General features: G+C 39.1%; 2 protein-coding genes across 5 annotated transcripts in view; one reads left to right on the forward strand and one right to left on the reverse strand.

The window, feature by feature from the left end:
• ralgps2 (Ral GEF with PH domain and SH3 binding motif 2) overlaps positions 1-26,518 on the forward strand; it is a 150,570-nt gene that overhangs the window by 93,285 nt on the left and 30,767 nt on the right. The window lies entirely within an intron of this gene.
• On the reverse strand, positions 1,758-24,814 carry angptl1a (angiopoietin-like 1a). Of its 2 annotated transcripts, none has more exons than XM_051138904.1 (5): positions 24,533-24,814; positions 10,034-10,919; positions 5,280-5,473; positions 4,104-4,374; positions 1,758-3,385 (listed from the first exon to the last, which is right to left on the reverse strand). In XM_051138904.1, the coding sequence occupies exons 2-5, from the start codon at positions 10,821-10,823 to the stop codon at positions 3,198-3,200; spliced, it is 1,443 nt and encodes a 480-aa protein (XP_050994861.1). In that variant the 5' UTR covers positions 10,824-10,919; positions 24,533-24,814; the 3' UTR covers positions 1,758-3,197. The 2 variants fall into 2 exon arrangements, with proteins under 2 accessions (XP_050994861.1, XP_050994863.1); XM_051138906.1 differs by having other exon boundaries at positions 24,517-24,814.

A 26,518-nucleotide genomic window follows, 5' to 3' on the forward strand; every position in this document is an offset into this window, starting at 1 on the left:
TGAGACAAATTTCACGATTCGATTCAGATTCACAAGCTTGCGATTTGATTCGGTTTTTGATTCAGTTTGATTCAATATTGATTATTTTGGATGTATATCAGGTACAGTACATGTCAAATTTTCTCCAGGGAAAAAAGAAATCTTTCAATTAATGCAGCAAAATATACGTGAGAGTCAGTTGGTTGTACATTACCATCTGTCACTCCACATTAAACAGCGCCAAAATGGCATTTATTTTTTGAATACTGTAATAAATGGACTGAATTTGAAATCTGAGACTTAACGTAACAAAGCACAAAGCTTATTACTATTTATTGAATGGGAGGAGCGCTACAAAATGACAATGTTCCGTTCGTTAACTAAACTGATCAAAATCGAGTCATCATCATCATTATAATTTTTTTTTTCCCAGCCCAAATAATTTGTTCATTTTGCTCCTTACCTCTGACATCACATTACAAACAGGATGCAGAATTGCGATTCAAATTAGAATTTTAGGAAGTAGAATTACAATTAATTGAAATTTAAAGAAAGTTATATATATGTGTGTGTGTGTGTGTGTGTGTGTGTGTGTGTGTGTGTGTGTGTATATATGTATATGTATATATATATATATATATATATATATATATATATATATATATATATATATATATATATATATATATATATATATATATATATATATATATGTATATATATATGTATATATATATGTATGTATATGTATGTATATGTAAAATGTGTTTGTGTATTTATGTATGTATGTATGTATATATGTGTATATATACATACATGTGTGTATATGTGTGTGTGTGTGTGTGTGTATATATATATATATATATATATATATATATATATATATATATATATATATATATATATATATATATATATATATATATATATATATAACATTATAATTATCTACAAGTGTTGCAAAAATTTGTCAAGACTTGGTAAAACCATGTCTAAAATTGATTGATTTAAAAAAATAAAGTCTCTAGGTGTATTTATAGTTGTGTATAATGAATTCATTCAATTATTAAATAAATTCCACTTCCTTTAATTCCAGTTCCACTTTCCGTTAGGTACGACCAATTCACTTCAAATTCACACTCATTCATTAAAAGGAGGCCAATTTCTAAATTCTGAATCTTTAATTTAAAACTTAATGATTTGCTCATTTTGCTCTGAAACAACTTCGTCACTGACATCATTTAGGCTGCACAGGCTATTGGATAATCTTGACCAACTGTTTTAACCAATTAACATTTGGTTTAGCTCTATTTTGGTATTTAAAGGGATAGTTTACCCAAAAATGAAAATTAGCCCATTATTTACACACCCTCCAGGCATCCTAGGTGTATTTGACTTTCTTCTTTTAGACGATTGCGATCAGAGTTATATTAAAAATCATCCTGGCACTTTCAAGCTTTATCATAGCAATGGGTGGGTGTTTTTCTTCATCAGTCCAATGAAATGCATCCATCCATAATAAAAAAGTGCCTCGCACAGCTCTGGGGGGTAAATAAAGGCCTCCTTTAGCGAACCGATGTGTTTTTGTAAGAAAAATTTCCACATTCAAAACGGAATAATCCCTTTAATCTAGTTCGCGCCAACTGGTCGTACACAGAAGTCGCTCCGGGCGGATGACGTAGGATGTCGGCGGTGCACAAACCAACATTTGTTTACAGGAGCTTACTTTAGCAAAAGAAACCCAGTCTCCTTTTGGCTTATATCGAAATCCTTTGACATTTTTCTTTACAAATCCTCGTTTTGTACTGCTAATTCGTGACCTTTGTTTTGTTGTTTTCTCTCCACGTAGCGTTCACGTTCACCACTTCTGAACGGTCCACATGCAATGCTGACGTCATATGTCATCTGCCCGGAATGGCTTCTGTGTAAAACCAGTTGGCGCAAGCTAGATTAAAGTGATTATTATGTTTTTAAATATCAATATTTTTCTTACAAAAATGCACTACAGGAGGCCTTTATTTACCCCACGGAGCCATGTGAGGCACTTTTTATTATCGATGGATGCACTTTATTGGACTTGTTTTGGACTGATGAAAAGAAACACCCACCTATTGCCATGATAAAGCTTGGAAGTACCAGTATAATTTTTAATATAACTCCGATAGCATTCATCTGAAAGAAGGAAGTCATATACACCTAGGAGGCCTGGAGGGTGCGTAAATAATGGGCAAATATTCATTTTTGTGTGAACTTACCCTTTAACATCCACTTTCTACAATCTGCTCAACTCCCAGTAAATGAAATCTAGTTCAGCCCTGCATTTTTGTCTAAATGTCTTGTTTCAATTGAAAATGTCATATTATTAAAAAAATAACACTGAGTTTAAGATTTAGTTATGAAAAATGCATACTTATTGACTTCTAAGATAGATGTCGGGGGATGTGTCCCTTTCAATTTCCACGGTTATTATAACCCTGGTGTCGAATGTAATATTCTCTCTGTTGGTATACAAAAAGTATACAAAAGTTTGTCAAAAGCACAATGGTACATCATAATCGGGGATGAGTAGATGATTGGAGGAGTATAGCTGTTATAAATACAGATCACTGATACATAAATAACAAATGAATACTGTGGTCTGGAGGTGAGTCCTTAAATTAACTCTTACAAAACAAACAAATATAAAACATGAAGTATATTTACAGACCAACATTACCCCGAATTAAAACGGGGCCTGGCGAACAGTTCAGCCCAGTGCCAGTCCTTATTGTTACAGACACACAAGCCAGAGGCTGAAATCTGGATAGTTGAGAAGATCTTTGATTTAAAAACCTATGATGTCATCAGTCCAGGCAATGAAGAAGAGTCAGAAGGAACGGACAACAATGGAGAAGAATGTAAGAACGACAATAAAGAAAAAATGTAGGAGATGGGGAAGAGCAGTCCATGTCCAACTTCAGCTTTTAGTTCTTACTAGGTCATCTTCTCCGCATTTGGATGGACCAAAGAAAGTCTGGAGAAACGCATGTCCTTCCACTCTTCCTTTTCATGTTTTTTGTCGGTGTTGTACCAGTGACGACTATAATGTGTTATACTTGTCAGTCCTCATAAACATGAATGTGTGATTATAAATAAGTGCTGAAGTGAATTATGAGTGCATTCAAGCAATTTAGACTCAATCAGGGTTGGTAAGAAGGTGTGGTCCTGGGAAAAAAACCTCAGTCTATTGGCCGGATCATCATACGGACTGATTTGAGCGAGTAGAACCCGCCTCCATACTCCGCCCAGAAGATCCCATCCTGGAACTTGCTGCGATACACGCCGCCAGAGTACCACACGCCGTTCAGATTCGTTTGACCACACGCGTTGTACCACCAGCCGCCTTTGTGGAAATGAGCACAGTTGCCTGGGATTGAAGACAATGGGAAAGAGAACGCAATGAGTTGGAATGATAAAACACTTGAGAAGCTTTTGATCTTGTTGAAACCAATTCTAAGACTAGTCTAAGCCTTTTAAGCAACCGGAAACAGGTTTAAACTAGTGCTGTCAAAATTAGTGCGTTAACGCAGGCGATTAATTTTCCAATTGAATGGTGTTTAATGCATTTAATGCAGGGGTGGGGCTAGGGTTGGCCACCCCACTCACAACTGCTGTTTCTGTTTTTTTTTTTTTTTTTTTTTTTTTCTTGACAAGAATTTTGTTTATTTGTTCAAAACATCTTTACAGTTTACATTTAGTGTGTGATAACTTTATTTGGTTTTTGTATATTTCCTATTTAAAAGAGCGCAGGTAAATAATGGGTTTATGTAATATTAGTTTCAGTGATACTTTTAACAAATATTAAAAATATACTGTCTTTGTTGTTTGTACATTAATTTGAAGATTGAATGTTAAATGATTGCAATATAAAAGCATATTTAAAAACAAATTTTAAAATGAGTAACCGTGATTAATCGCAGAAAATGTGTGAATAATTAGTTTTTTTTTTTAAATGTAATCAGTTGACAGCACTAGCAACAGGAACTCTGAAACACACCAAGAAATGTTCTGAATTTTACTAAACCTTTATAGCTGTGGACAGTTTCTTCAGCAGTTATCCTATTGACTGGCTGCTAGCATCTAACCTGTAAAGGCGTCTTTATCCCGGTCAAGCGTTGTGAAGGGTTTTCCATTGTGGCTCGTAAGGGAGTCTCCGGCATTGCCCTGGTAGGTGCCCAGTCTTAGCCTGAAGGCCTCACTCTCAGACTCCAGATGGAAGCTACTGTACTCTGCGTACACCTTCTTTCCAACCCAGTCCTCCAGCTCCACCAGCAGTTTGTAGTCCCCCTGCTTGGCTAGATTATAGATGTTCTCCAAGCCCAGCCAGTGTTCTCCATCTATGTTCCCAAAGCCTTTCTGAGTGGGAGAAGGAGGGAGGAAACGAGAGAAACCGTAATAGAGACAGAGTATGTGACAGAGAAGTTTGATCTTTTCTCCAATGGAAATAGTTAGTCTGAGTCTTGAGCGTGTTTAGTGGATTTATGTGCGTTTCCCCCACCGTTTGCAGTTATTCTACTTGTTTTCATTTCATTTGTGTCACTGAGGGGGATTTGAGGTATATTTCTGTAGTAGGCCTTCGACTCTGGAGTTACAATTCACTCATCTGGCACTCAACTTTGACTAAATCGGTGAAGTCACACTCCCAGGACAGACTTTGCAGGGAACATGAGAGCTACTTTATAAAGGCATAACTAGATTTTTCCATTGTTTTCAGCAGTGTACAAGGCGAAAATTGTCATTTTTGGTCCATTGCTTTTGGAAAGGGATTGAATTATGCGCTTTGTTACTACAAGCCTCCTATATATCACAGCTATAGTTATTTGGTTTCCCTGGACTAAAGCTGAAACGTCTTTTTCTGTGTCTTGTTCAGCACTAATGCTGAAAAAACGTGAAATTGTCAATTAAAAAAAAAAAAAAAAGATAGAGAGATACACTGTCTCTGTGCTACATTGATGTTCTAATTCGAACAGTGACGTTACTTGACCTGAAAAGTCTTGAGAACCAGTGACCTACCCGTAAATCACTGATGAGCCTTCCTGGGAATCTCATCACACATTCCATCTATCTTACTAATTCACTTACACGCTGACACGACAGGGATGTGGAGCAGTTATGTAAATGCAGACGACGTGGCTGTCTTCCTATTTTCCTGTTTCTTATCGGAATACTTAAGAAAAGTTGGATAAATAGTCAGCAGAGGACTTTACTGCTAGTTGACTGTCAGTGTTGCAAGCTCTGGTTGATGTGTTGTGGGCCTTTACCTTATAGTTCTCCCAGTTCCTGAAGAAGTTAACAGATCCATCTTTCCTTCGCTGAATTACGGTCCAGCCTCCGTTGTCTAATTTATGTTCGCACCAGGCCTGAATCAGTCTATCATTGCCCTCTGCCTTTAACAGATACATCCCACTGGTGCTGTGTCCCGCCTGCCGCACCTGAAAACAGTCTCTGAATGGGCCTGAGGAAGACAGGGAGAAAAGAAAACTGGGTTTCTCATTTCAATATATCGTATCTGGACCAATGCAGTGACAATGATAATGGCTATTTGCATTCATAACATGAGTTACGCATTCTGACTAGCACATAAATTAGTTCAGGTTCTCTTGTATGTTTGCATTAGTTTTGAGCAGATGTGAGTTAAAATGTTAAGTTTATGCTGTGTTTGCAGTATATCTAATGTGCTTGTACATTAATGTCTTGCCCTTTTTGTCATGTCTTTTTTTTCTCATGATGTTCATGTCTTCCTTTCTTCAGTCAAAAAGAAATTAAGGTTTTTAAGGAAAACATTCTAGGATTTTTCTCCATATGGTGGACTTCAATGGGGATCAGAAGGTTGAAGGTCCAAATTGTAGTTTCAATGGAGCTTCAAAAGGCTCTATATGATCCTAGCTGAGGAATAAGTGTGATATCTAGCAAAACAATTAGTCATTTTCTTAAAAAGTACAAATTTATATACTTTTTAACCACAAATGCTTGTCTCGCATTAACTCAATGCATTACGTAATCACACTGGAAGTCACGTGTGATGTAGGCGGAAGTACCAACCAGCAAAGAAAGTCAAACGCTCTTTACAAAAAAAGGTGAAATAATGATGTCGAACTGTTTTGAAGGTCGAGGAGAAAATTAGATGGGGTTTAAGCTCCAACATGATTACATAATGCGGACGTGCATCCCAGAGCTAGTGCAAGATGGGTATTTGGGGTTAAAAAAATTATATCTTTTTTTTTTTTTTAAGAAAATGACCAATCATTTCGCTGGATAAGACTCCTACTTTGAACTCGTGATTCAAACCTGCAGTCCTTTGAACACATAGAAGTGTCTGATGAGTTTAGGGAATTTCCTGACCATAGAGAGACACTGTTGTCTTAACTAAAAGCTCTCCCTGTAGGGTCTGTTCGTCTCTGCCCAGGGTACTTGAGATTTGGCTGAAAGATAAATACCCTGCTCTGTCCTGATGAAGTTACCATGCCCAGACACCAGCTCAGGCCTTGTGTGACTCCCGCTTCCTTTGGTTATTTTCCGCTCATTTTTCTTTTTCCTCTTTACTTTGAGCTTAAGCTAAAATCATTATCAGTCATATAGGGGTGAGCCAGAGATGTAGAGAGGAAGAAAGAGAAAGAGAGATTCCCCTCTGCCAAACTCTCTTTTGGGCGGTACGGTTGGTGTGTTGTATAAGAGGAGTTTTCCTGCGTTGAGAGGAAGCTCTTCAGTAGCTCTAGCTGTGCTGAAACAGCTGCGTTAACCAGCCAGGTCCCAGTGTGGCCCTGACCGCCTGTCCATGAATGACAACCATTGAGCTCATACAGACAGGCATTGTGCCGGGCAGCTTCGAGCAGCAGACGTCGGCAGAGAGGGGGAGTGGGCGTTTTCTAAGCTTCGGTCCAGGAGGACCCTCAAACAGAACTGTATCTTAGAGTCATCCAAGACTACTCTCTAAGCAGCTTCTGTTTTTTCAGTAATGATACATTTTCATCAGCCAAAAAAAAGTAGTACTGTACAACCCTGGAGGTTATAAGAGTGTTTTGCTTTGGTCAGCTGTGGTTGTAATTCTCCATGTACTGGGTAAAGTGGGCTACGCTGAGCAGTCATTAGCGGTCAGTCGGGAGAAAATCGGCCCCTATTGAGTTGCCTTGTCCACATGAGAGATTGGACTCTGGAGCCAGTTGCTTCAGGAACTTAGAGATTTTATGATTAAGTCTTGGGTTGAGACTAAAGATCTGCTGGATAAGCAGTGAAGATTGTTTATTATGAACTGTCGGTATGTGAGGGAGAAATGGAATTGGAGAAAGCTACCAATGGAGGTTGTGTTTGGCGAGGTTGGTGGTTGTGATATTTATACACCTACTCGAGACTTTATCACTAAAGGCTGTAGTCCAAAACTACCATCTCACACTCGCGCATGTCCGCTAATTTGGCCTGCCAGGTGTGGGGTCTTACAGAGTGCAAGTGCTTCTTCTGACAAAGTCAGAATTGGAAAATTGTTGATGTTTTCCATTGTGTTCATGGAGCTTGAGTAATGAGATGAGTCAGATTTTATTTTTCCTCTCTTAAGACTGTAGCTGTTCTAAAACCAAGTGTGCTGCACACCGAAAGCTTGTACTGAGAGGCATTAGTTTAGAAACATTCTGATCCCAGTTTAAATTAGTTATGAGAGTGTCAAAAATCATTTCAAATCAGTTGTTTATGAGGCTTTGTGACCTTAGAATGTAGCTCCCTTTGTAGGCAGTATAAAGCCAGGTAGCTCATTAAGTTTTGGAACAGGGCTGCTGCCCTTGTACCTTTGCCTCAAATTACAAAATTTATGACTTTCTTTTAAGTAATAGATTTACATGTTTCATTTCCAAAACAGACACACACACATTCTCCCTCTGTATTTCATATGTACTCCAGCGTGTGTGCAGTAAAATGTTTTATGGTATTGCCATATGGTATTTACTGACAGTTACATGGCTGTAAAACCTGTCTTGCGGGGATGTGGTTTTAAAAATGACTGCATGAATATGGACCTTATACTGCTAAGAATCGCAGAACAGAGAGACAAAACTGTGAATAATATGAAGTAGCAAAATCTACTTAAGATGCAAAGCTGGGTACTCTATACTACTAGAAGTATAGTGTTTTCTTGCGTAAGTGTTTATGCCATTAAGCTTAGCTTAAAGTGCTGTCACAATGCTGCACCAGTGTGTCTTATTTTCTTGTACACTTAAAACTCTCAGAATGAAAAGTCCATATGTACTCTCACAGTGTACTTCTCCTTCACTGTCTTTTAGTAGTCATAAGTAATTGCAGAATTAGTAGGATTAGTAGATTAGTAGGGTAGGATCATGTACTTGCTTATACAGACATTGAATTTCTCTCATTGTCTGTCTTATGTCTGCTGATTTCAACTGCTTGTCCCATTTTTATAGCAAATGTTATCATGGAAACTTCGATGTGTTTGATCGAGAGTAAAAAACCTAGGACTAGTTCACAAAAGTAGGTTTTTAACATAATTGAGAATAATTAATGAAAGATTTGATTGACATGGGTCGAACATGCCCACCGAGTTTCATTCTGATTGGCCTTCGTTAATCCTGTCTAATAGGTGCTCAAATTTCATTGGCCGATGATGGCCATGTTTTTTGAAATATGCAAATGTCCTCAGACACTCGTGCCACTTTTGGACAAAGACATTGCACACAAGTTTTAAAGTCGATTGGTTTGTGTAGTTCTAGATTTATGTTTTTTTCCACTTTATAGTGCCACCAAATGGCCAAGCTGTGCATGTTTTTTTATTTTTATTTGACCAAAGATTGAGTTCTTACACATGTGTCCTGAGTTTGGTGAATATATCTCATTCTGTTCAAGAGTTATAGCCTTTTTAGTAAAATTGGCGCACCTTTTTCTAAACATTTTGATGTCCCTTTGTGACAGTGAGTCGAAATTTCAACTTTTTTTCATAATTATTGATATTCATTGTCCAGATAATCTTCCTGCACTGGTTGGGTTCCAATCCGGTTTTGCAGAGGTTTAGTTTGCAAAAGTAGGTTTTGGACATAACTTAATTTTGCGGAAAGATTTCAAACGTATTAGATTTCTTGGCAGAGGCAGTATCACTTTCCTGCAGGTGTGTTAAAGGAGGAAAATGCTTTGGCTGGTTAAGTGCTTGAAGAGGGAATCTTGTAGATTTTGTTGCATATTCTTGTTCTTATGTGAAACGTCACTCCTTACTGGACAGGTATATTTTTATGCATACAGAAGCCCAGTTCAAGCTTAGACTAAGAGTTCATCCATTTCACTCTTCTCTGACCCTCTTTAATCTACTTCAGATTTTTCAGGGAGGATTGTGTGGCTGCGTGTTTTCACGTGTGCACTCAGGAATCCATGAGCTCATATTTTGTTTTCATGGGCTGCCAGAGAGGATTCTGCAGGAGCGGAATGGAGGATTCTAAGATTTGTCTCAGTAACTTTTGGCATTACAACACTGTGCAGTCTGTTCTCGGCTGTGTCTTCATGCTTTAGAAGGATAATGGCTCAGTGCCACTCTGACTGGAAACACGTAGTGCCACCGGGGAAACGCAACACCTTCAGTGGCACAGCAGTTGTACAGTATCCCATTTGTTATTTTAGTTTTCAAAGAGGTGGTCATGTGTGTGTCCACTGTGCACCCTTGATGGAAACTTTTGCAAATCCCATAATACTGGCCCCACAATAAACTGCTATTTAACGATTTATGAGGCATTTTGTTACCAATAAATGGACAACGAGAAGGATTTAGGTCATTAAGGTGACTGAGAGAATGGGAAGTGGGATATTAACAAGTCATAAGCCATCAAATTTGTGGCCACAACATACTCTACTCTTAACGCATGTGCAGGTTGCTACCACAACATTTTGTGTGGCATTGTAGCATAGAGTGATACCATATCTCACCTGAAGGCCTGACATTGGACTACCAACACAAAAAACTTGACAGGACTAGACTTCTAATGATCTCCTAGAATTCTTTCACCCCCCCTCCTTATCCCTGGTCACTCACCATCTGAAGTAAGGGTGCCCTGTGGAGGTGGTGGGATTCCCAGCGGGTCGGGCGTTGGAGCATCCATTCGTGATCCTCTAGGAAAGGCTCTGTTGTTGTTGTCCCTCTGAATCTCATTGGTGAAGCGATTGTTGTTTGCTGGAATGCTCTCCGGCACCACCTGCACCAGCGGCGGAACTGCCGGCAGATCTTGACGTCCATATCCACGAAGACAACGATCCTCCAGAGCGGCGATAAGCACAGATTGGTTGTTAACTGTGGCAGCAAGGCCTGCGAAACGTAGCTCCAGCTCTTTGTAACGGGAGGCCAGTCGGAGCATCTCTGTGGTCACGTTTAGCACACGGTTCTCTAGTTGGGCCAGTTCCAGGGAGTTGTCCCTCTTGCGGATAATTTCATGAAGCAGCTGCATGTAGAGCTGAGTCACTCGGGAATTCATGTTACGAGACTCCTTGCGCAGAAGCTTCATCTCATTTACCAAGTTCCCATCCACATCCGCCACTAGTTGCAGCATCTCGATCTCCCGCCGCTGCTTGGATAGGACCTCCCGCACATCAGCAATGTCTATACGTGTCACCCGGTCTTTGTCTGGCTCGGGCCCTGTGGCAGAGGCGCAGATCGGCCCTGTGATCTTCTGCTGGGGCACCAAGAAAGTGTAGGAGCACTTCTTGGAGTCATCGGCTGGTGCTCGCCGTTGTCGAGATTGTGTGAGTGCATTTCCTGAGTGGCTCTTGCCGAACAAGCAGATGGAGAGGCAGAGCATGATGCCCATGCACCATGTTATGTCTCTCATGGTTGCTTCTGTTAACGCCTCACCTGCTTTTGTTGGTTTCTTCAGTTTACCCTTATGTTCCTAGACCTCCAAAAAGTGGTAAATCCAATGCTTCACCTTTAAGGAGAAAGAAAAGCAGCTGTCAGTCAGGTGTCATGTACATCATCAGCTTGTTTGTCTTATGCAAGCTACATTAGCATTTAGTTGTACTGTTCTAGACATCACCTTGCAGGTGATTTAATGCCTTTAGACTTTGCCTCAGAAGAGCCATTTAGAAGTCAACAAGATTCACAGAATGAGTTAACCTCAATAAGAATTTCCTGTTTACTAAGCCAAAGGGGATGTGACAAAGACGTCACATTGCTGACAACTACAAACGAGGAGTGAGAAATGGTGAAAGAAGGGAAAAGAATGGGCATTTTTGCCAAGCATGTTCTGGTGCCAACTCCACAGCAGTGGACAACCACAAGGACTATCATTGGGCCTGACAATACCTGTACAGTCAATGTTTTAATGGAATGCTGCCATGAAAAGTAGGTGTATTAGCAGTTCAACATGGTGTACAACCTTTACCCCTTCTGTTCTCTCAGACACCCTGCTATGCTATTCAGTCTTGTCTCAGACATTTAAATCAAACACACATTGCACACACTTTACATTCTCCACTAACACATGCACATATCCAGATGCTTCACATCCTCCGCTAGCAGTTCATCACTCCTCTGATGTCATCACCATGGCATTTTATACACAAACCCATCTTAAGTGTGGACTATAACCGTTCTCCTGCCCTTGTACCTCCTGCTCTGTAACGTACTACCCCCTTCACCACCTCTCCAGGGTTCAGGGGATCACATTCCTAGGTGCTTTAACATCCTGCTGTGTATCCCACTCTACAGGGTTCAGTATTTAACAATCTCCAACTCTTGAGTATCTCAGCATGTCTTCAGTATTTGGCTTAGCGGCACTCTCCGGGAGCTGCGTTAGGCTCCTCTAATCCTAGTATCACCTTTCCCTCCATGCTGAGCTCTGCTTTTCATCAACACCTAGATGTGCTCTTTCAGGTCCCCCTCCCTGTTTATACAGACACATATTTCAGTCAGCAATTCTGCCATCTGCGCTGCGAGACCAAAGACGTGTCTGCATATCCAGTACATTCTACATACACCACACAGTGAATAACAAAGGTGAAACTGTCTCTCTGCTTCAGCTTCATTGGAACACCATATTGCCTCTATAAGAATGTGTTGCTGACATTTTAATTTGGAGAGAGTTAGATCTGGACAGCCGAGTCCCTCTCAGTTTTCAAGAAACAATTGAAAACCCATCTCTTTCTTGGGCATCTAATTGCATTCTCATGTTTTACTTTTTTCTATGCTCTCATTATCCCTTATTTCCATTCCTGTTCTAGCTTTTACTATTCTGAACGATGACATAAACCTTGTGTAACTGGCTCTTCTCATGTTTATTGCCATTGTATGTTGAATCTTTTGTTGCATTCCTCAACTGTAAGTCACTTTGGATAAAAGAGTCTTCCAAATAAATAAATGTGAATGTAAGAGCACTGGAACATTTTGAGAGATGAAACTGTGAATTTTTACTACTTTAACTTGGCCAGGTCAGTAACTTCAAATTTCACCAAACTGATTACTTACTAAAAACTCCTACAGATCATGTTTTCATGCCATTTTAAGTCTTATTTTGACATTAAATGATGGTTAAGTGTAAGTGTGTGAGTTGTTTGCTTACTTTTTTAAAATTTATCTTCCGATTAACGCTATTATGTCGTTCGTTCAGACTGATTTGCAAATGTGGAACACACACAAACACAAGAGGCGGGATTTATCGCATGAACCAATCACAGATGAACATAACCAGTCATATCCAATCATATCATAATGTTAAAACTCAGTGGGCTCAGGGGAGGCGAGAGAGACACAGACTCCCGCTGTAACTTTACCTGCTGGTGTTGCTGTTGGACGGTGTTTCTTTAGAAATATTTGTTATTTATACCTCCTCTGAGGAAACACCCCTGGTAAGTAACCTCTGTGGAGATCCTTTGTATTTGTCCTACTGTCTGATTCTAACCGCTTGTAGTCAGTAATCTAAAGCTAACCTGAAATTCTTAGGGGTAGGTTTCAAAACGTCTGATTCTTTATTTCAAAGCGTAAAGTGAAATGAAAAAGCCAGTCAAACACAGCCCAATTGTGGCTGAACTAATCATGCACGGTGGAGCATTTTGACACTGCAGGCTACCGACTTTGAGAAGTAAGCTGTGTGGAGTGAAGAGATTAGAAGGGAGAAGAGCGTAAGACAAGGCTTTAAGGAAAATCTGGGCTATGGTGCAGAAATTGGGTCACATACATAATCGTCCTTCTGGCCGGGCTGCCAAACAAGACACCTGGCCTTGAACCTGACTTCATGGGAAAAGAAGATCTTGTGCTGTCCAGAAACTTGCTGATTTGTCTTCATTTGTGTCTGCCTCTATTTTCATCACTTTCTCGCACTCACGCTTTCAGGAACCAAACTTACTCAACCTAATTATCTTTAACCATCCACAGACACTAAGTCAACTGGACTCCCTCCTGTAATTTTTCACAATTTCAAAATTTTTCAAAATATTTTTGGCTTGTGCATAGTAATGGGCAGCTAACATATCCAGAGCAGATGTGGGAATGTCGGTCTACGCCAAAGCACAATGGTTTAGGACACTGTGGTTCAGAATGCTAACCTGAGAGATTGAGAGGAAAACTCTTACCTTCTAATTTGCTTATTTTTCTCTCCCTCCCTTCAACCATAAAATGGACGGCTGCGTTTGTCTCCATTACTCAGTTTCTCAACCTTTCACCTTCACTAATGAATAGTAATAGACATCTAAGGTATGCGTTTGCTCATGGTTACACACAAGATGTGCACCTCACTATAAATAATTAATCTAACACTTTTGTGTCACAACTCATGAGTAACCGATAGTGCTATCAAATTGATTAATCACGATTAATCACATCCAAAATAAACAGTTGTTTGTGTGCTGTTTCTATTTATATGTATATATATATACAGACACATACATATGTTCAAGAAATATATGTACATATAAATATACATAGTACACATTATGTAAACAAACATTTATTGTGAATGCGATTAATCATGATTAATCGCAATTAATCGATGTAACAACACTAATAATCTCTGCTTTTCTTTAACATAACATTTCTCATTTAACAGTTTCATAAATCTCATTTAACAGTTTTTAGTTCCTCTAGCTCAGCTAGTAGCGCGCTGCACTACCAATGCCAAGGTCATGGGTTCGATTCACAGGAAACACACAATCTGTGTGTATTTTGAAGTGTATATTTGAATATCACTTTGGATAAAGTAAGAGCCTGCCAAATGAATAAATGTAAATATTAACATTTTGTCAGCTGTTATAACAATTTTCAGTATCATTGGTTTGCTTCTCCTCTGGGCTGTCAGACTTAACCCGAGGTCTCACACTCTGGCACTCAGAGTTGTCAGTAGCTAGTACAGTCAGTTAGCTAGCAAGCTTAGGTTAATGTAATTAGCTTTTAAATGTGGCTTTTGTCAACTTTGTTCTTGATTTGGCTGAAGCTTAGTACCACCACTGCTCTATGGTGCTCCCAGTGGCTCACTGCCCTTTCCCCACCCATCTGAGTCATACGTCTCCACGCTCTATACAATTAACTCACTGTTCCCATGATTCATTTCATCATCCTCTTTAGCTTTCATGTGCTGTATAGACAGCTGTGACCCTCTACTGTTCCAGCCAATTGGCTCTTCATGTGATGTTAGTAGCCATAATTCACAGAGCCTCCAGAACGGCCTCCAGACTGTTCTGATACCCCTGGGTTCCTCCGGTGTTTTTACGAAGTCAGTATCACTGTTATGATGTCACCAGCCAGTGTAGCACATTAACATTTAATCCGCTTTCTTGTTTTCATTGGGTTTGACTGTGCTAACATCAGTCATGGTGGCTGTCGAAGACTAAATCCTTGCGGTTCCTCTGCATTAGGCATAATTTAGTTGTTCAATGAGCGCGTTCTTGTGTTTAAAGTTGTGAGGCACAGAAGTTATCAGTGATGTGTTTTTTTTTTTTTTTAAAAATTGTTTTAAAACTTGGTGCTCCTGTGCAAGACAATGGGAAAAATAGCAAGACTTTGCACAACAGGCGAAGTCGTCAGCTCATTTTTACGCAGTTAAAAAGCAAAGTCAAAACACGTTCTTTCATCCAGCTGTGCTGGTTGTATTTCTTTGGAAAAATGTACTCGTTTGATGTTGCAACGAGTCTTAAAACTTTTTCCGCATCCCATTAGTGACTAGTTGAATGGATTAGTTCACTTCCAGAATGAAAATTTCTTGATAATTTACTCACCCCATTGTGATCCAAGATGTTCATGTCTCTTCAGTCAAAAAGAAATTAAGGTTTTTGAGGAAAATATTTCAGGATTTTTCTCTGCATAGTGGGCTTCAATGTTTGACTTTTAAAAGCACACATCCAATCAAAAGATTGAGGGGTTTTATTTATTTATTTATTTATTTATTTTTTACTGTATTTGAAAGAAGTCTCACATGTTCACCAAGGCTGCATTTACAGTTGAAGTCAAAAGTTTACATACACCTTGCAGAATCTGCAAAATGTTAATGTTACGTCTTCATTCTGTTTAATTCTGTTTCTGGAGCATCAGTGAGCATGTTAACCTTCTATAATTGTTGCATATGAGTCCCCCAGTTGCCCTTAGAGTGAAAAGATTGATCTCAAAATCATACAGTCATTGTTGGAAAGGCTTCAAAAACACAAGAATGCTAAAATACCAAAACATTTGTTGAACCTGAAGGATTTTTCTGAAGAACAGCAGGCAGTTTAACTGTTCAGGACTCATGAACAACTATCACTAAATGAATGATCCACAGCTGTTTTTTTTTTTTTTTTTTCAGGTAACAACACAGTATTAAGAATCAAGTGTATGTAAACTTTTGAACAGGGTCATTTTTAAAAATTCAGCTATTTTCTCTTGTGGACTATATGTAAACATATTTTATGTAAAATATCTTATTCAGGTCAGTACTAAATTTTAAAAAATAACATCCATTTTGTATGATCCCTCTTATTTTGGTCAAATAATTAACATTTTACAGATTCTGCAAGGTGTATGTAAACTTTTGACCTCAACTGTATTTGATGTAAAATACAGTAAAATGGTAATGTCGTAAAAATGATTAGAATTTAAAATGTTTTTTTATTTTTTAATGTTTTAAAATGTAATTATTTCTTTAATGACAGAGCTTAATTTTTCAGTGTTGCATGATTATTATCAATGCTAATTGTAATGTTCCACAATATGGCTTTTTACTGTATTTTTCAAAATACAAATAAAGCAGTCTTGCAGAGCTGAATAGACTTCTTTAAAAACTTCTTTTCAAAACTTTTGACCGGTAATGTGTATATCTCTCCACTGCATTCTGTTCCTTTGCACTCTAATGCCTTTAAACCACAATAACATGTACTGTGTAAACAACCCTATAGAATATCATTATGGAAACTGCTGTACAAACAAAACTCGGTTAAACAAGGTCCCTGGGTTCATTTTATAGTTCATCAAAGAAATCGGCTTTTCCTCAGTCCTGTTTTTGTCTTCTCGGTTATCCATCTTGAAAATACGCAGAAGAAGGGTATTTGCCTGAACACATTTGTTTTAGTAATAAAGTCTCACTTATTCCATATTTTTACAGAGTGCTGCCAAAATCCTTTATTCCTCAAGAGTATTTTCGTGAAGCTCAGCTCCGAGAGAAGAATTGCTACTGAGTTTTGTTTATACTTGTGTCTTGGAAGCCAGCTTTGCCAGTTCTCTCTCTAACTCTCTTTTTATTGCTCCATCTTTGTCATTTATACATGATCACTATCTCATCTAATGTACTTAATGTCTTTACAGTAAGTGTGAGCATGTAGACCTGAAGAATGGCCCCTTCGTGTCTGGCCTTTTAATAACACACCATAGGGCTGATGCTGACATCAGCATCTGTTCTGTTGCATTTATGGCTTTGGCTATATTAGAACCTTCTGAATATGCATGTAGACAATGAAAAGACTCTTTAAGAGCCAAACTATTCCTATTCAGTTCATCCAATCATCCAGTCAGTCAATTAAAGTTACTTGTGGATAGTTTTACAATGGCAAACGCTGCTTTCTGGCTGGCCTGCACGTGTGCGGTGTGCTTTGGTGGGCCACCAGGAGCAGTTTTTCCTTGGCTGTGCCAGGGTTGGATCTGAGCTTGAGTCATTAGCTCATTGCCTCTCTCTCTGCTTAGCGCCCAACTCTTCATTTCAGCCTGTGGTGTCTGGCATGACATTACTGTGACTTCCTCTGAAGTGAGTAAAAGAGTTTGAGCTCTTGTTTTTGTGGGATTTATGCCCAAGCGTCTTTAATTTCAGCATTTACTTGTTTTTTTTTTTTGTTTTTTTCAAAGGATTTGGTCAGCTGTTTCGTGTCAAACTTTGATTGGGCAGTTGAGAGCTGTTTAACTAGAAACCAGCGGGTATTTTAAGGTGTTTTCTTAAGGGTGTTTGCACTGTTGTTAAGAAAGCTTTGATATGGGACTGTAAAGTCCCATATTTTTCTTGAAAAGTTTATTAGTCAGAAAGCTCAGTGTCAGTTTGAGCAGTTTTATGAGTGAAAAAGTTATAGCTGGAAAGTTTAGACAAGGATACGAAGCGACTAAAAACGTTGTTCTCAATGGGCTTCGACAAGGCGTCAGGAAACGACTTAAAGCGAGAAATGCTTGTAAAGATTTTTATTTTATTTGTAAAGCAAATAAATCCCAAGACAAACGCAATGGTTAAAATGAAGCATGTTGTGACTGGTTTTACCTAAATCTGTAATCATGTTCCAGGGATACTTCCTGTTTACATCCTAATGAATGAGCTTGTTTGTGCAAGGCGGCCAATTTTAAGTTTATGTGATTAGTCACTGAGCTATGAAAAAAATAAGATCTGAGCTAGTCAACCCAACAGCTAGCTTCATAAAATTTTAAGAGATGAGTCTGGTTCGTGACTCCGTTACATTGGCAGAATAGTGGTCCACAACAAACCCTGTCTCTGACCAAGCATTTGTGTGATAAAAGCCAATCTCAGAAGCCAGACAACTCCAATCCTACCTGGCATATCTGCCATTGCTGCAGTTTTACTACATGCATTTACACACACAAACACATCTGTTATTTGATCTAAAACTATAGTTGCATTTGAAATTATTCAACCCCTTTAGAGACTACAGCACTTTATAAATACAAATTTTTCTGAAGATCCAGGACTTAATAAAAAATTGCATCTTAAACAGATTACTGGCATATTAAATGTGATAATATCAATATATAATGTAATGTTTTTGAGTTCTAGGGTTTTTTTTTAATAACACAATTGTGTCATAATTATTCAACCCCTATTCAACAGCTGGTTTTTAGTCACTTATTTGAATGGTAGAAAACAAAACTGTCATAAAACACAATTATACTTTTAGAAACTTTATTAGAACACAGAATTAGCTTGAGCTGTTACACATACATACAGTTTGCCCTTGCATGTGCTGAAGCTGAGTAGCAAATATGGCAAAGTCGACAGAGCTCTCACAAAAGTTAGAAAGTCTTAGGCTATATAAAGATTTCCAAGACATTTAAAAATTTCTAGACACATAGCCTTATTCCTTAAAATGTGTTGTACCAGAAAAACTATATCATAAAATGTTTGATCAGAACAACTGAGGAAAAACCTGCAGTGCACAGCCAAAGACTTGCAAGATGACCTAACGAAAGGAGGAAAAACATTTTAATGCAGTGAATAAGAAGAACACTAGACAAGCATGGCCTTAATTACATCTTGACGAATACCACTCTTGATCAAGAAGAACAAAAAGGCAGTCTTGAACATGGTAAAATTCAATTGGGTAGACCTGTGGAGTTCTGGAAGAATGTTTTATGCAGTGATGTGACCAAACTGGAACTTTTTGGACCTATGGATCAACAGCTTTTTTGGTGCAAAAAAAAGCAAAGCTCATAAGCAGAACACCACCATCTAACTCCAAGGTCAAACTTGGAGGTGGACCAGTCCTGTTATGGGGTTGTTTCACTGTAGCAGGAAGCGGAATTCATGACTGTATGAAGGACATCATGGATTCTTTGAAGTATCAGGCCATTGGTGCAAAAACTGAAGCTGATGATTAATGGACTTTCATGCAGGACATTCACCCCAAACTATTCAGCCAAATCTACTTATGCTTGGTTCAGGGATCAGTCATTGAATGTTCTTGAGTGGCCCCTATCAGTCTCCAGATTTAATTCTCATTGAAAATATTTGGTTGAATTTGAAGAAAGCAGTGACAGATTATCAGTAATCTGAAAGCTTTTCAGGCGAGGAATGGGCCAAGATTGCAGTAGAGAGGTGACAGAAGCTTCTAAAAACTTCCAAGCAGTGTTTATTGGTGGTTTTAAGGAATAAAGGATTCTGCGTCAAATTTGACATTTAGGGGTTGAATAATTTTGACCATGAATGTTTAGAGCCAATTCGATTTTTTTTTTTTTTCACATTATTCATCAACTTACGTTCTCAAAATTACTCAAATGTGTATTAATAATTTTCTTTAAATGTGTGATGATAACTTTGTATAATCGTTTTCACAAAATTTAGTTTTTTGCAGCAAAATGTCTTATAGGTTAAGGGGTTTGCATAATTTTGATTGCGACTGTATATGTATAAAGTTATATATCAGTGTTGTTTCCTCCGAAAAAGGCAAGGGAGACAGTGTCTCCTCCAAATATTGGGTGAGAAAAAAACTCGTAGGACAAAAATATGCCAAAAAAATGCCAATGTTACATAGTATATCATTAAAATGTGTATAAATTACTAGTTCTGTCAGGACCACTGTCATCAAAATGATAGACAGTTAGCATACAGTTTGGTTTGGTGGCATGGTTCTGTTCTGGGCAAAAAACTCCCTGCCCATCCATGCAGCATGTCATGAATGAGCAGGGAGAGCAGCAATAATAACCCCCCCAGGGTAAACAGAACATAACAACGCAGATATCATTAATGTAAGACATTGTTTAGATAAAAGGAGTCTGATTCAATGAGGAATATCAGAAGCCAAGTCAGCGGTAACTGAGAATGAATGGGGGAAAGTCACAAGAAGAGGTAATGATTGCGATATGAGACCTAAAATGGCATGAAAACATGATCTGTGGGAGTTTTTAGTGAGTAATCGGAAATGTAAAGTAAATCTGCTTTTTGTGTCTGTCAACAATATTTAGCAAGCTTTGACTGATGATACAAAAAAATTCAAAAATAGTCAAAAGGTAGCTGTTAAGAATATCTGAACATATGTTCACAAATAAAATATATTGTTTAAATTGTTACTGACTTGAGTTATTATTTCGGACTAAATGTAAAACTCTCTAAGGATAACACATCTGGCTGTCAGACTTTCCCAAGATGACTGCAGCTAGTCTAATAAACACATAGACATACTTCAAAAATATTCCATAATGAGAACGAAAAAAAAGAAAGAGAAACAGCAGTTAGAGGTGACGGAGGGACAAAGAGGGACCATAATGAATTTGTTAGTTTGCAGGAGGCAGAACAGCTGAAATCAGAAGCTTCGAGAGTAAATAGTTTGAAGAGAATTCTCATTCTGTTGTTGTTCGTGAAATTTCTACTATTGGAACAACATGACAGAAAGATGACTACACAAACAGCAGCTTTCTGTTATGATCTTGAGTCTGTACAAGAAATGCATCATGCGCGCCTTGGTTCAGCATGGTAGTAATTTATAGCGTCGCTGAACATTTTGAGATTAGAAAAACAGGAACCGTCAACATATGACACACTCTTATTCAATCAGGAGGAAGTGTTGACAAAATTAGAAAAATGGAGAGCGTAAGAGCAAGGTAGGAGAAAAAAGAGGTCACAGGAGATTGGAAAACATGCCCCTAAGTTTAGTTTTGTAACTCTGTTGCAGGGAAATGAATGTTGGCAGAATGGAGACCCAACAGGGCATGATGTAATGAATTTATGAAGTGAGATCTGGGCATGTGGGAACTTTAATTGATTTTGGAGCCCACAGCTAAAGAAAAGAGAGAAGCAGTTTTGTCCAAAGAAAGAATGCTGCTTTTCACTGAACGTGGTTTGGAAGGCTCAGGCATCGGTCCTCTTCACCACCCACAAGCCCTTTTTAAACCCTCCCAGAATCTTAATTTCTCTCAAAACTTGCTGTGGGAACATGCACGTCAGAGAAAGAGCAGAACTTTTTCTTAAGTTTGCTTGTACAAAGCTAAATCAGCCGTGAGGGATGATCACACTGACAGCATTGACAAAGCAACTAGAAAATCAATCACTCACAGTGAGGGATGGTGATTTGAGATGACATGAGCATCAGAGATGTCTTGCAATGGAACAAAGTTGAGCAGAGTCGGTGACAGATACAAATGTTCACATTGCACTCTCCAGCAACCCTGTTTCTTGATCTCATCTTTACAGCAAATCTGTTGCGTGCAAGTACGTCCCCATATTACCAAAGATACAGTGGCAGATGCTAGAAAATCATTACCTGCAGCAGCTGAACAGATTGATGGCTGCTTTTTCCTGCAGAGGTTTATGGGAAAGCGAATGCAGGTTCACTTTATTCCCAAATCTCTAAATCGCCCTCTCTCGTTTAGCTTGGAATTTTTATTGGCCTCTGTTTTGGTGAACAAGTGATTTAAGACCGTAGCAGTTACAGATGAACTTGTAGGTCAGTCTGGGTTTAGATATCAAGAGAACGTAATTTTTGGAAAAGATTGTGGCTGCTAAAATTACAGACAACAGAAAAAGAAGGAAGCCTGAAATCCTGAAACCGTTTGTGCATCTCCAAAAGGCCAGAAGTCATCTCCACATGTTTCTAATTACCTTAGCGGCGTAGATGAGAACAAGCAATGCTTGTATTTTTCTGTTTTAACCTGTTGAGAGGAAGACGATAAACAGAGCACTTTCAGAAAGAGAAGCAGTGTTTGGCTCTTATCTGTTACGTGCAAGTCTGTTTTGAAATTCCTTGTACTGCTTTTTCCTCATCTCAATTCTCTGCAATCACTTTGGCTCAGACAACGTTCAGACTTGTTTAGTAGATCATTTTTATAACTTTTAACAACTTTAAGACCTTTTAAATTTAAAGTTCAGAAATTCTTCAATTGGAGTAGCTGGAATATTTCCACAATCTAATATTTCCCTCATGAAATACTAATCTTAGTTCTGCAGGTTCTGCTGCGAGAAATGATTTCATAGGTAACCTATTATGGCCCCTTTTACAAGATGTAATATAAGTCTCAGGTGTCTTCAGAATGTGTCTGTGAAGTTTCAGCTCAAACTGTCCTTTTTATTATATAATTTTGAAAATGCCTATTTTGAGTGGAAGCAGAAACACGCTGTTTCCGTCTCTTTAAATGCAAATGAGCCGATGCTCCCCGCCCCCTTTTCCAGAATAGGGCTGTGACTTTAAAGGTCGTACTTTAGATGCTTTGCCAAAAAACATCTGTTTGGTTTCGATTATCATGTCTATTGTGCTGAAATCAATGCTTTTTAAAGCCATATTAGTTTCAATGTCCGATATAGGGTTTTCTGAGCACACAAATCCAAAGCACATGCACAGAAAGCGGTATGTGAGTACTAAACTAAAGTTCTCTTTCATGTCTTACTGCTCTTTAACTGTCAAATACATACAAGTTTGTTAAAAACACACATTAAGTTTGGTTATGTCAGTGAAGGTAAACAGCTGGGAAAGAAATCACATTTTGAGATTTTTGTGTGGCAGCAGCGTAATATAAAGTAAATAAATCAATAAATCCACTGCTGTCTTGTCTCTAAGCCTGGGACTTTAAATAGTGTTCTGTGCTTGTCTGTGCAGCCAACGACGGAATTACGACAGTTAGCATGCTTTGTTTGAACTTTTACCATGGTGTCAGAACTGGTACACCGTTGTCGCTTGCGAAAACAGAAAGTGTTTTCACGTTTTCTGGGTTAGTAGATGCACCAGGGACCAGTTTGTAGCACTTAAACATGGAAAATGTCATTAAATGTCCCTTTTAAAAAAATGCTTGAGAATTCATGTGTTGTATTTTCCATTCTGTTTTTAAATGAATGATCTAACAGCCACAAATATGTATCTGGATGCATTTATAGAAGTTCATGACACATAAACATCCAGATGAAATTCATCACCAGAACCCACAGGAACTGACTGCTGAATAGGAACAAAAGCAGCCTTAGGCCCTTATTTACCCAGCATCACATTAGACTGTCAGCTCTTCAATTTAGATATTTCATACACTTTCTAACATCAGTGTCTTTCTATTACAGAGTTTAATTTGTTTGTCCAAAGAGGCCAGTATTAATGCAGTGAGTGTCTTTGAGTGTTAAAGACAAAATGACAGAGTCGAACAGGAAATTTAAGACGTTTCACATGTGCTACAGGTGAGCCATGTGCCAACACTTCAGCACGGAATGTTCTCTGAAGAGTAATGACATGGAAATTCGTCCAGGAGCGGCTTCTTTTTCTCTGAGCAGATTTTAGCAAGCTTTATGAATCTCGGAGGAAACATACATTTTTCTAACATTTCGAATTTCAGCCATTTGGTTTGGTTTTCGGTATTATGGTTATCTTCATAATGTGTCACATGATGCATGTCAAGCTAAAAAGATCATGTCCTCTGTGAACGTCCCATTACGCCGTAGTGGCTTTCTTGACATTTGGTCATTTGGTTGATCTACTTGTGCTGTCCCTTGTGTGTCTATGGGTAACTGTGCTACAACACACAATAAGTTTCTGATTAGCCTTCTGTCAAACCAGAGAGAAGTGTGTGCGCAACGTGAGAACGTAGACGTTTCTACATGAGGAAGTGGTTAGTGTAAAACGACCTTCTGTCTTAGTAGGTTTATTTTCTTTAAAACCACGTTTTTTATGAATAGAGTCCCTTATCCCCTACAGAACAGTATGTAGATGCTCAGTGGGCCAGATTCCCAAGAGCTCAACCAGTGGAACCGTGAGGAGCACCAGGCAACCAAGAAACATCTACAACATGCTACAATAGCATCTACAAACCACAGTCTTCAAAATAAGACCGAATCCACAAAATACAGTCTTTGTAGTAGAAGAAAAGCCACAAGAGACAACCCACAGAGTGGCAGACACTGTTTTAGATAGCAGAGTGGAAATCTCTGTGAGAGTTTCGGGCTCAGAACGTGCTGAGAGAGCTGCTCTTAACAAAGCAAACAAACACACCCATCCAGATGTATCTGCATGACCTTGAAATGGACCAGAAAACACGCATTACTTTTTCTGAAACGCAAACAAACATAATAAGAGACGAAGTTCTGGGTAATTCTCTGCCTTTGATGTTTGTCCTACTTCCCTGCATTGGATTATGAAGAACGGCTTAAGTAATCCAATGCAAACTCTCAGAACGACCCTTGACCAGACGGCTTGGCCCACCCGTACCCTGGCTGAACGCACAGGGCAGCAGCTGGAGAAATTAGTTTGGGAAAAACAAAAGCAGACAAGCGAACGTACAAGAAGTGGCATGTGCCAAACAAAAATGAAGGATAACTTCCAGCTTCTGACAGATTGAGGGATGAAAAGTGAAATATCAGAGAAATTATATGAACTTGCGTCTTTTACCCAGATGTCTTCTAACCTTTGTTCTCCAATTGAGATCCTTGTGGTTCACCGGTTCTTGGTGTCTTCCGTGATTCCTTATTCTCCCAGTGGCTCTCTAAAAGTCCTTAAAGCTGCACACATCTCTTGTATCCCAAGATATCAAGGCCTTCTCCTCAAAGCTCCCGTGGTTTCAGATCCCCAGCGTCCAGGACGCTGCTCAGCCCGGTTAGCGAGCTCCTCTCCAAGGGTTCACGGGATCTGGGGTAGTGGCATGGCTCTGGAAGCCTTCAGCTGCTGAGGAGACTGAGAAACTCTCGGACAGCAACTCTAGCTTTTCACGAAGGTTGGGGGAGGGAGGGGTGGATGGAGGGGATTGGGACCTGATTTTTTTTTTTTTTTTTTTTTTTTCCTCTCTCTCTCTTCCTTTTCTCCTTTTTGGAGGGAAGGGCCTAGCCCCTCCTCTGATGTAACGGGTGCTGAAATAGAGACAGAATAACTCGACCCCTTCTACAATTTCACCTCCCATCAAATCTCTCATTCTTCAGGGAAGGAGGAGGAGGGGACAGCAAGCGGGGGAGAGGGATCTCTCTGAACTCAGGGAGAATAGGCTTGTGGTCTGTGTGGAGACGGAGAGGACTGCTTTCGCTTAGAGCCCAGCGGCACGGGACTCCGCCGTTCCTTCCTGCAGTCTGCACTCGGTCTTGCTAAATGCGCATGCTTTCAGCAGTCCTGAGAGGACGGCACTAGTTAAATAGATAATTATCTTCCCACGCGTATCTCTCAGATGTTTGTTTAAAACAGGAGAAGGAAACTTAGGATCATTTGGACAGAATGTGGAGCATGTGTTTGAACAGTCTGCACAGTGACACCAGAATGTCCTTCACTTGTTTTCTGGTATAAATTCATAGTGCTGTTTGGGTGCACGAATCTTTGTGTTTGGCTGTCGTCTGATTTTTAGAAAGTTTGAGATCCTTACATCCTTACAGGGATAGTTTACTTAAAAATGAAAGTTCATTTACTTGGCCTCATGTTGTTCCAAACATCTGTGACCGACTGACTTCTGTTGAAGTCAATGGAAAATGTGTTGAGTTTTTTTGTCCACACAGTGAACGTCAATGGAGTTTAGTGTTTGTTTATTTGGACATCATTGACTTTCATTGGGACCCGAGCACCAGTGGTGCGAGGACCCTATTGGAATTGCTCAGTTTCTACTTCTTCAAAATGAATCACATTTTTGAGGTCCTAAACATTCATGAAACTTTGAACACACCAAAGTGGTGAACATTTACATTTGATATGGGTTTCAGAAGTGGTTGTGGCAAAACGGCTCGATAGCGCCACCTATAAAGTTTCCCTTTGAGCTATGTTTCACATATATGTACGAAATTCGGTAGACACCAGTACCTACAAAAAAGTCCCACGGTACGGTGTCCAAAACCCAACAGGAAGTCTGTTATTTAGAATTTTCTCTGCAAGTTTTTTGATGTTTTTGCCATTTTGAGGCGTTGTGTTTTAACGAACTTCTCCTAAAAATTTGAACAGATCAACACCAAATTTGGTCCATGTAATCTGAAGCCCTTTGTGACGTTAAATTGTGAAGATCTTGAGTTTTCGTTGAAGTGCGTGTCCGTGGTGGCCTGACAAACTTTAATGTTTCGCCATGAAACAGGAAGTTGTTATAATTCAGGCATGCAATGTCCGATCTGCACCAAAATGTAGATGTTTGATAAGACTCATGACCTGAAGTAATTTGCATGCCCATATTTAGTTATAGCCATAGCGCCACCTGCTGGCATCAGGAAGTGGCATGTTTTGTGCTCTAACAAGCTCCCCGTAGAGATTTAATGACATCAACATTATATTTGGTCATTCTACTCTAAAGGCCTTTGTGATGTTAAATTGTGAAGATCTTGAGTTTTCATGAAAGGGTGTGTCCGTGGCAGCCTGACAAAGTTTGATGTTTCACCATGTAAAAAAAGTACATACAATGTCTGATCTGCCCCAGACTTCACCTGTTCGATAA

The sequence above is a fragment of the Labeo rohita genome, chromosome 20 (assembly GCF_022985175.1).
Source record: "Labeo rohita strain BAU-BD-2019 chromosome 20, IGBB_LRoh.1.0, whole genome shotgun sequence".
Lineage (NCBI taxonomy): Eukaryota > Metazoa > Chordata > Actinopteri > Cypriniformes > Cyprinidae > Labeo > Labeo rohita.

Bases quoted from the DNA above. Each gene is read 5' to 3' on its own strand.
- angptl1a (XM_051138904.1), bottom strand. From the start codon at position 10,823: ATGAGAGACATAACATGGTGCATGGGCATCATGCTCTGCCTCTCCATC. The intron at 4,375-5,279 runs GTAAAGGCCCAC...TCTCCCACTCAG, and splicing joins GGAACTGGGAGAACTATAAG to AAAGGCTTTGGGAACATAGA. The intron at 3,386-4,103 runs GTTAGATGCTAG...CTTCAATCCCAG, and splicing joins GGATAAAGACGCCTTTACAG to GCAACTGTGCTCATTTCCAC.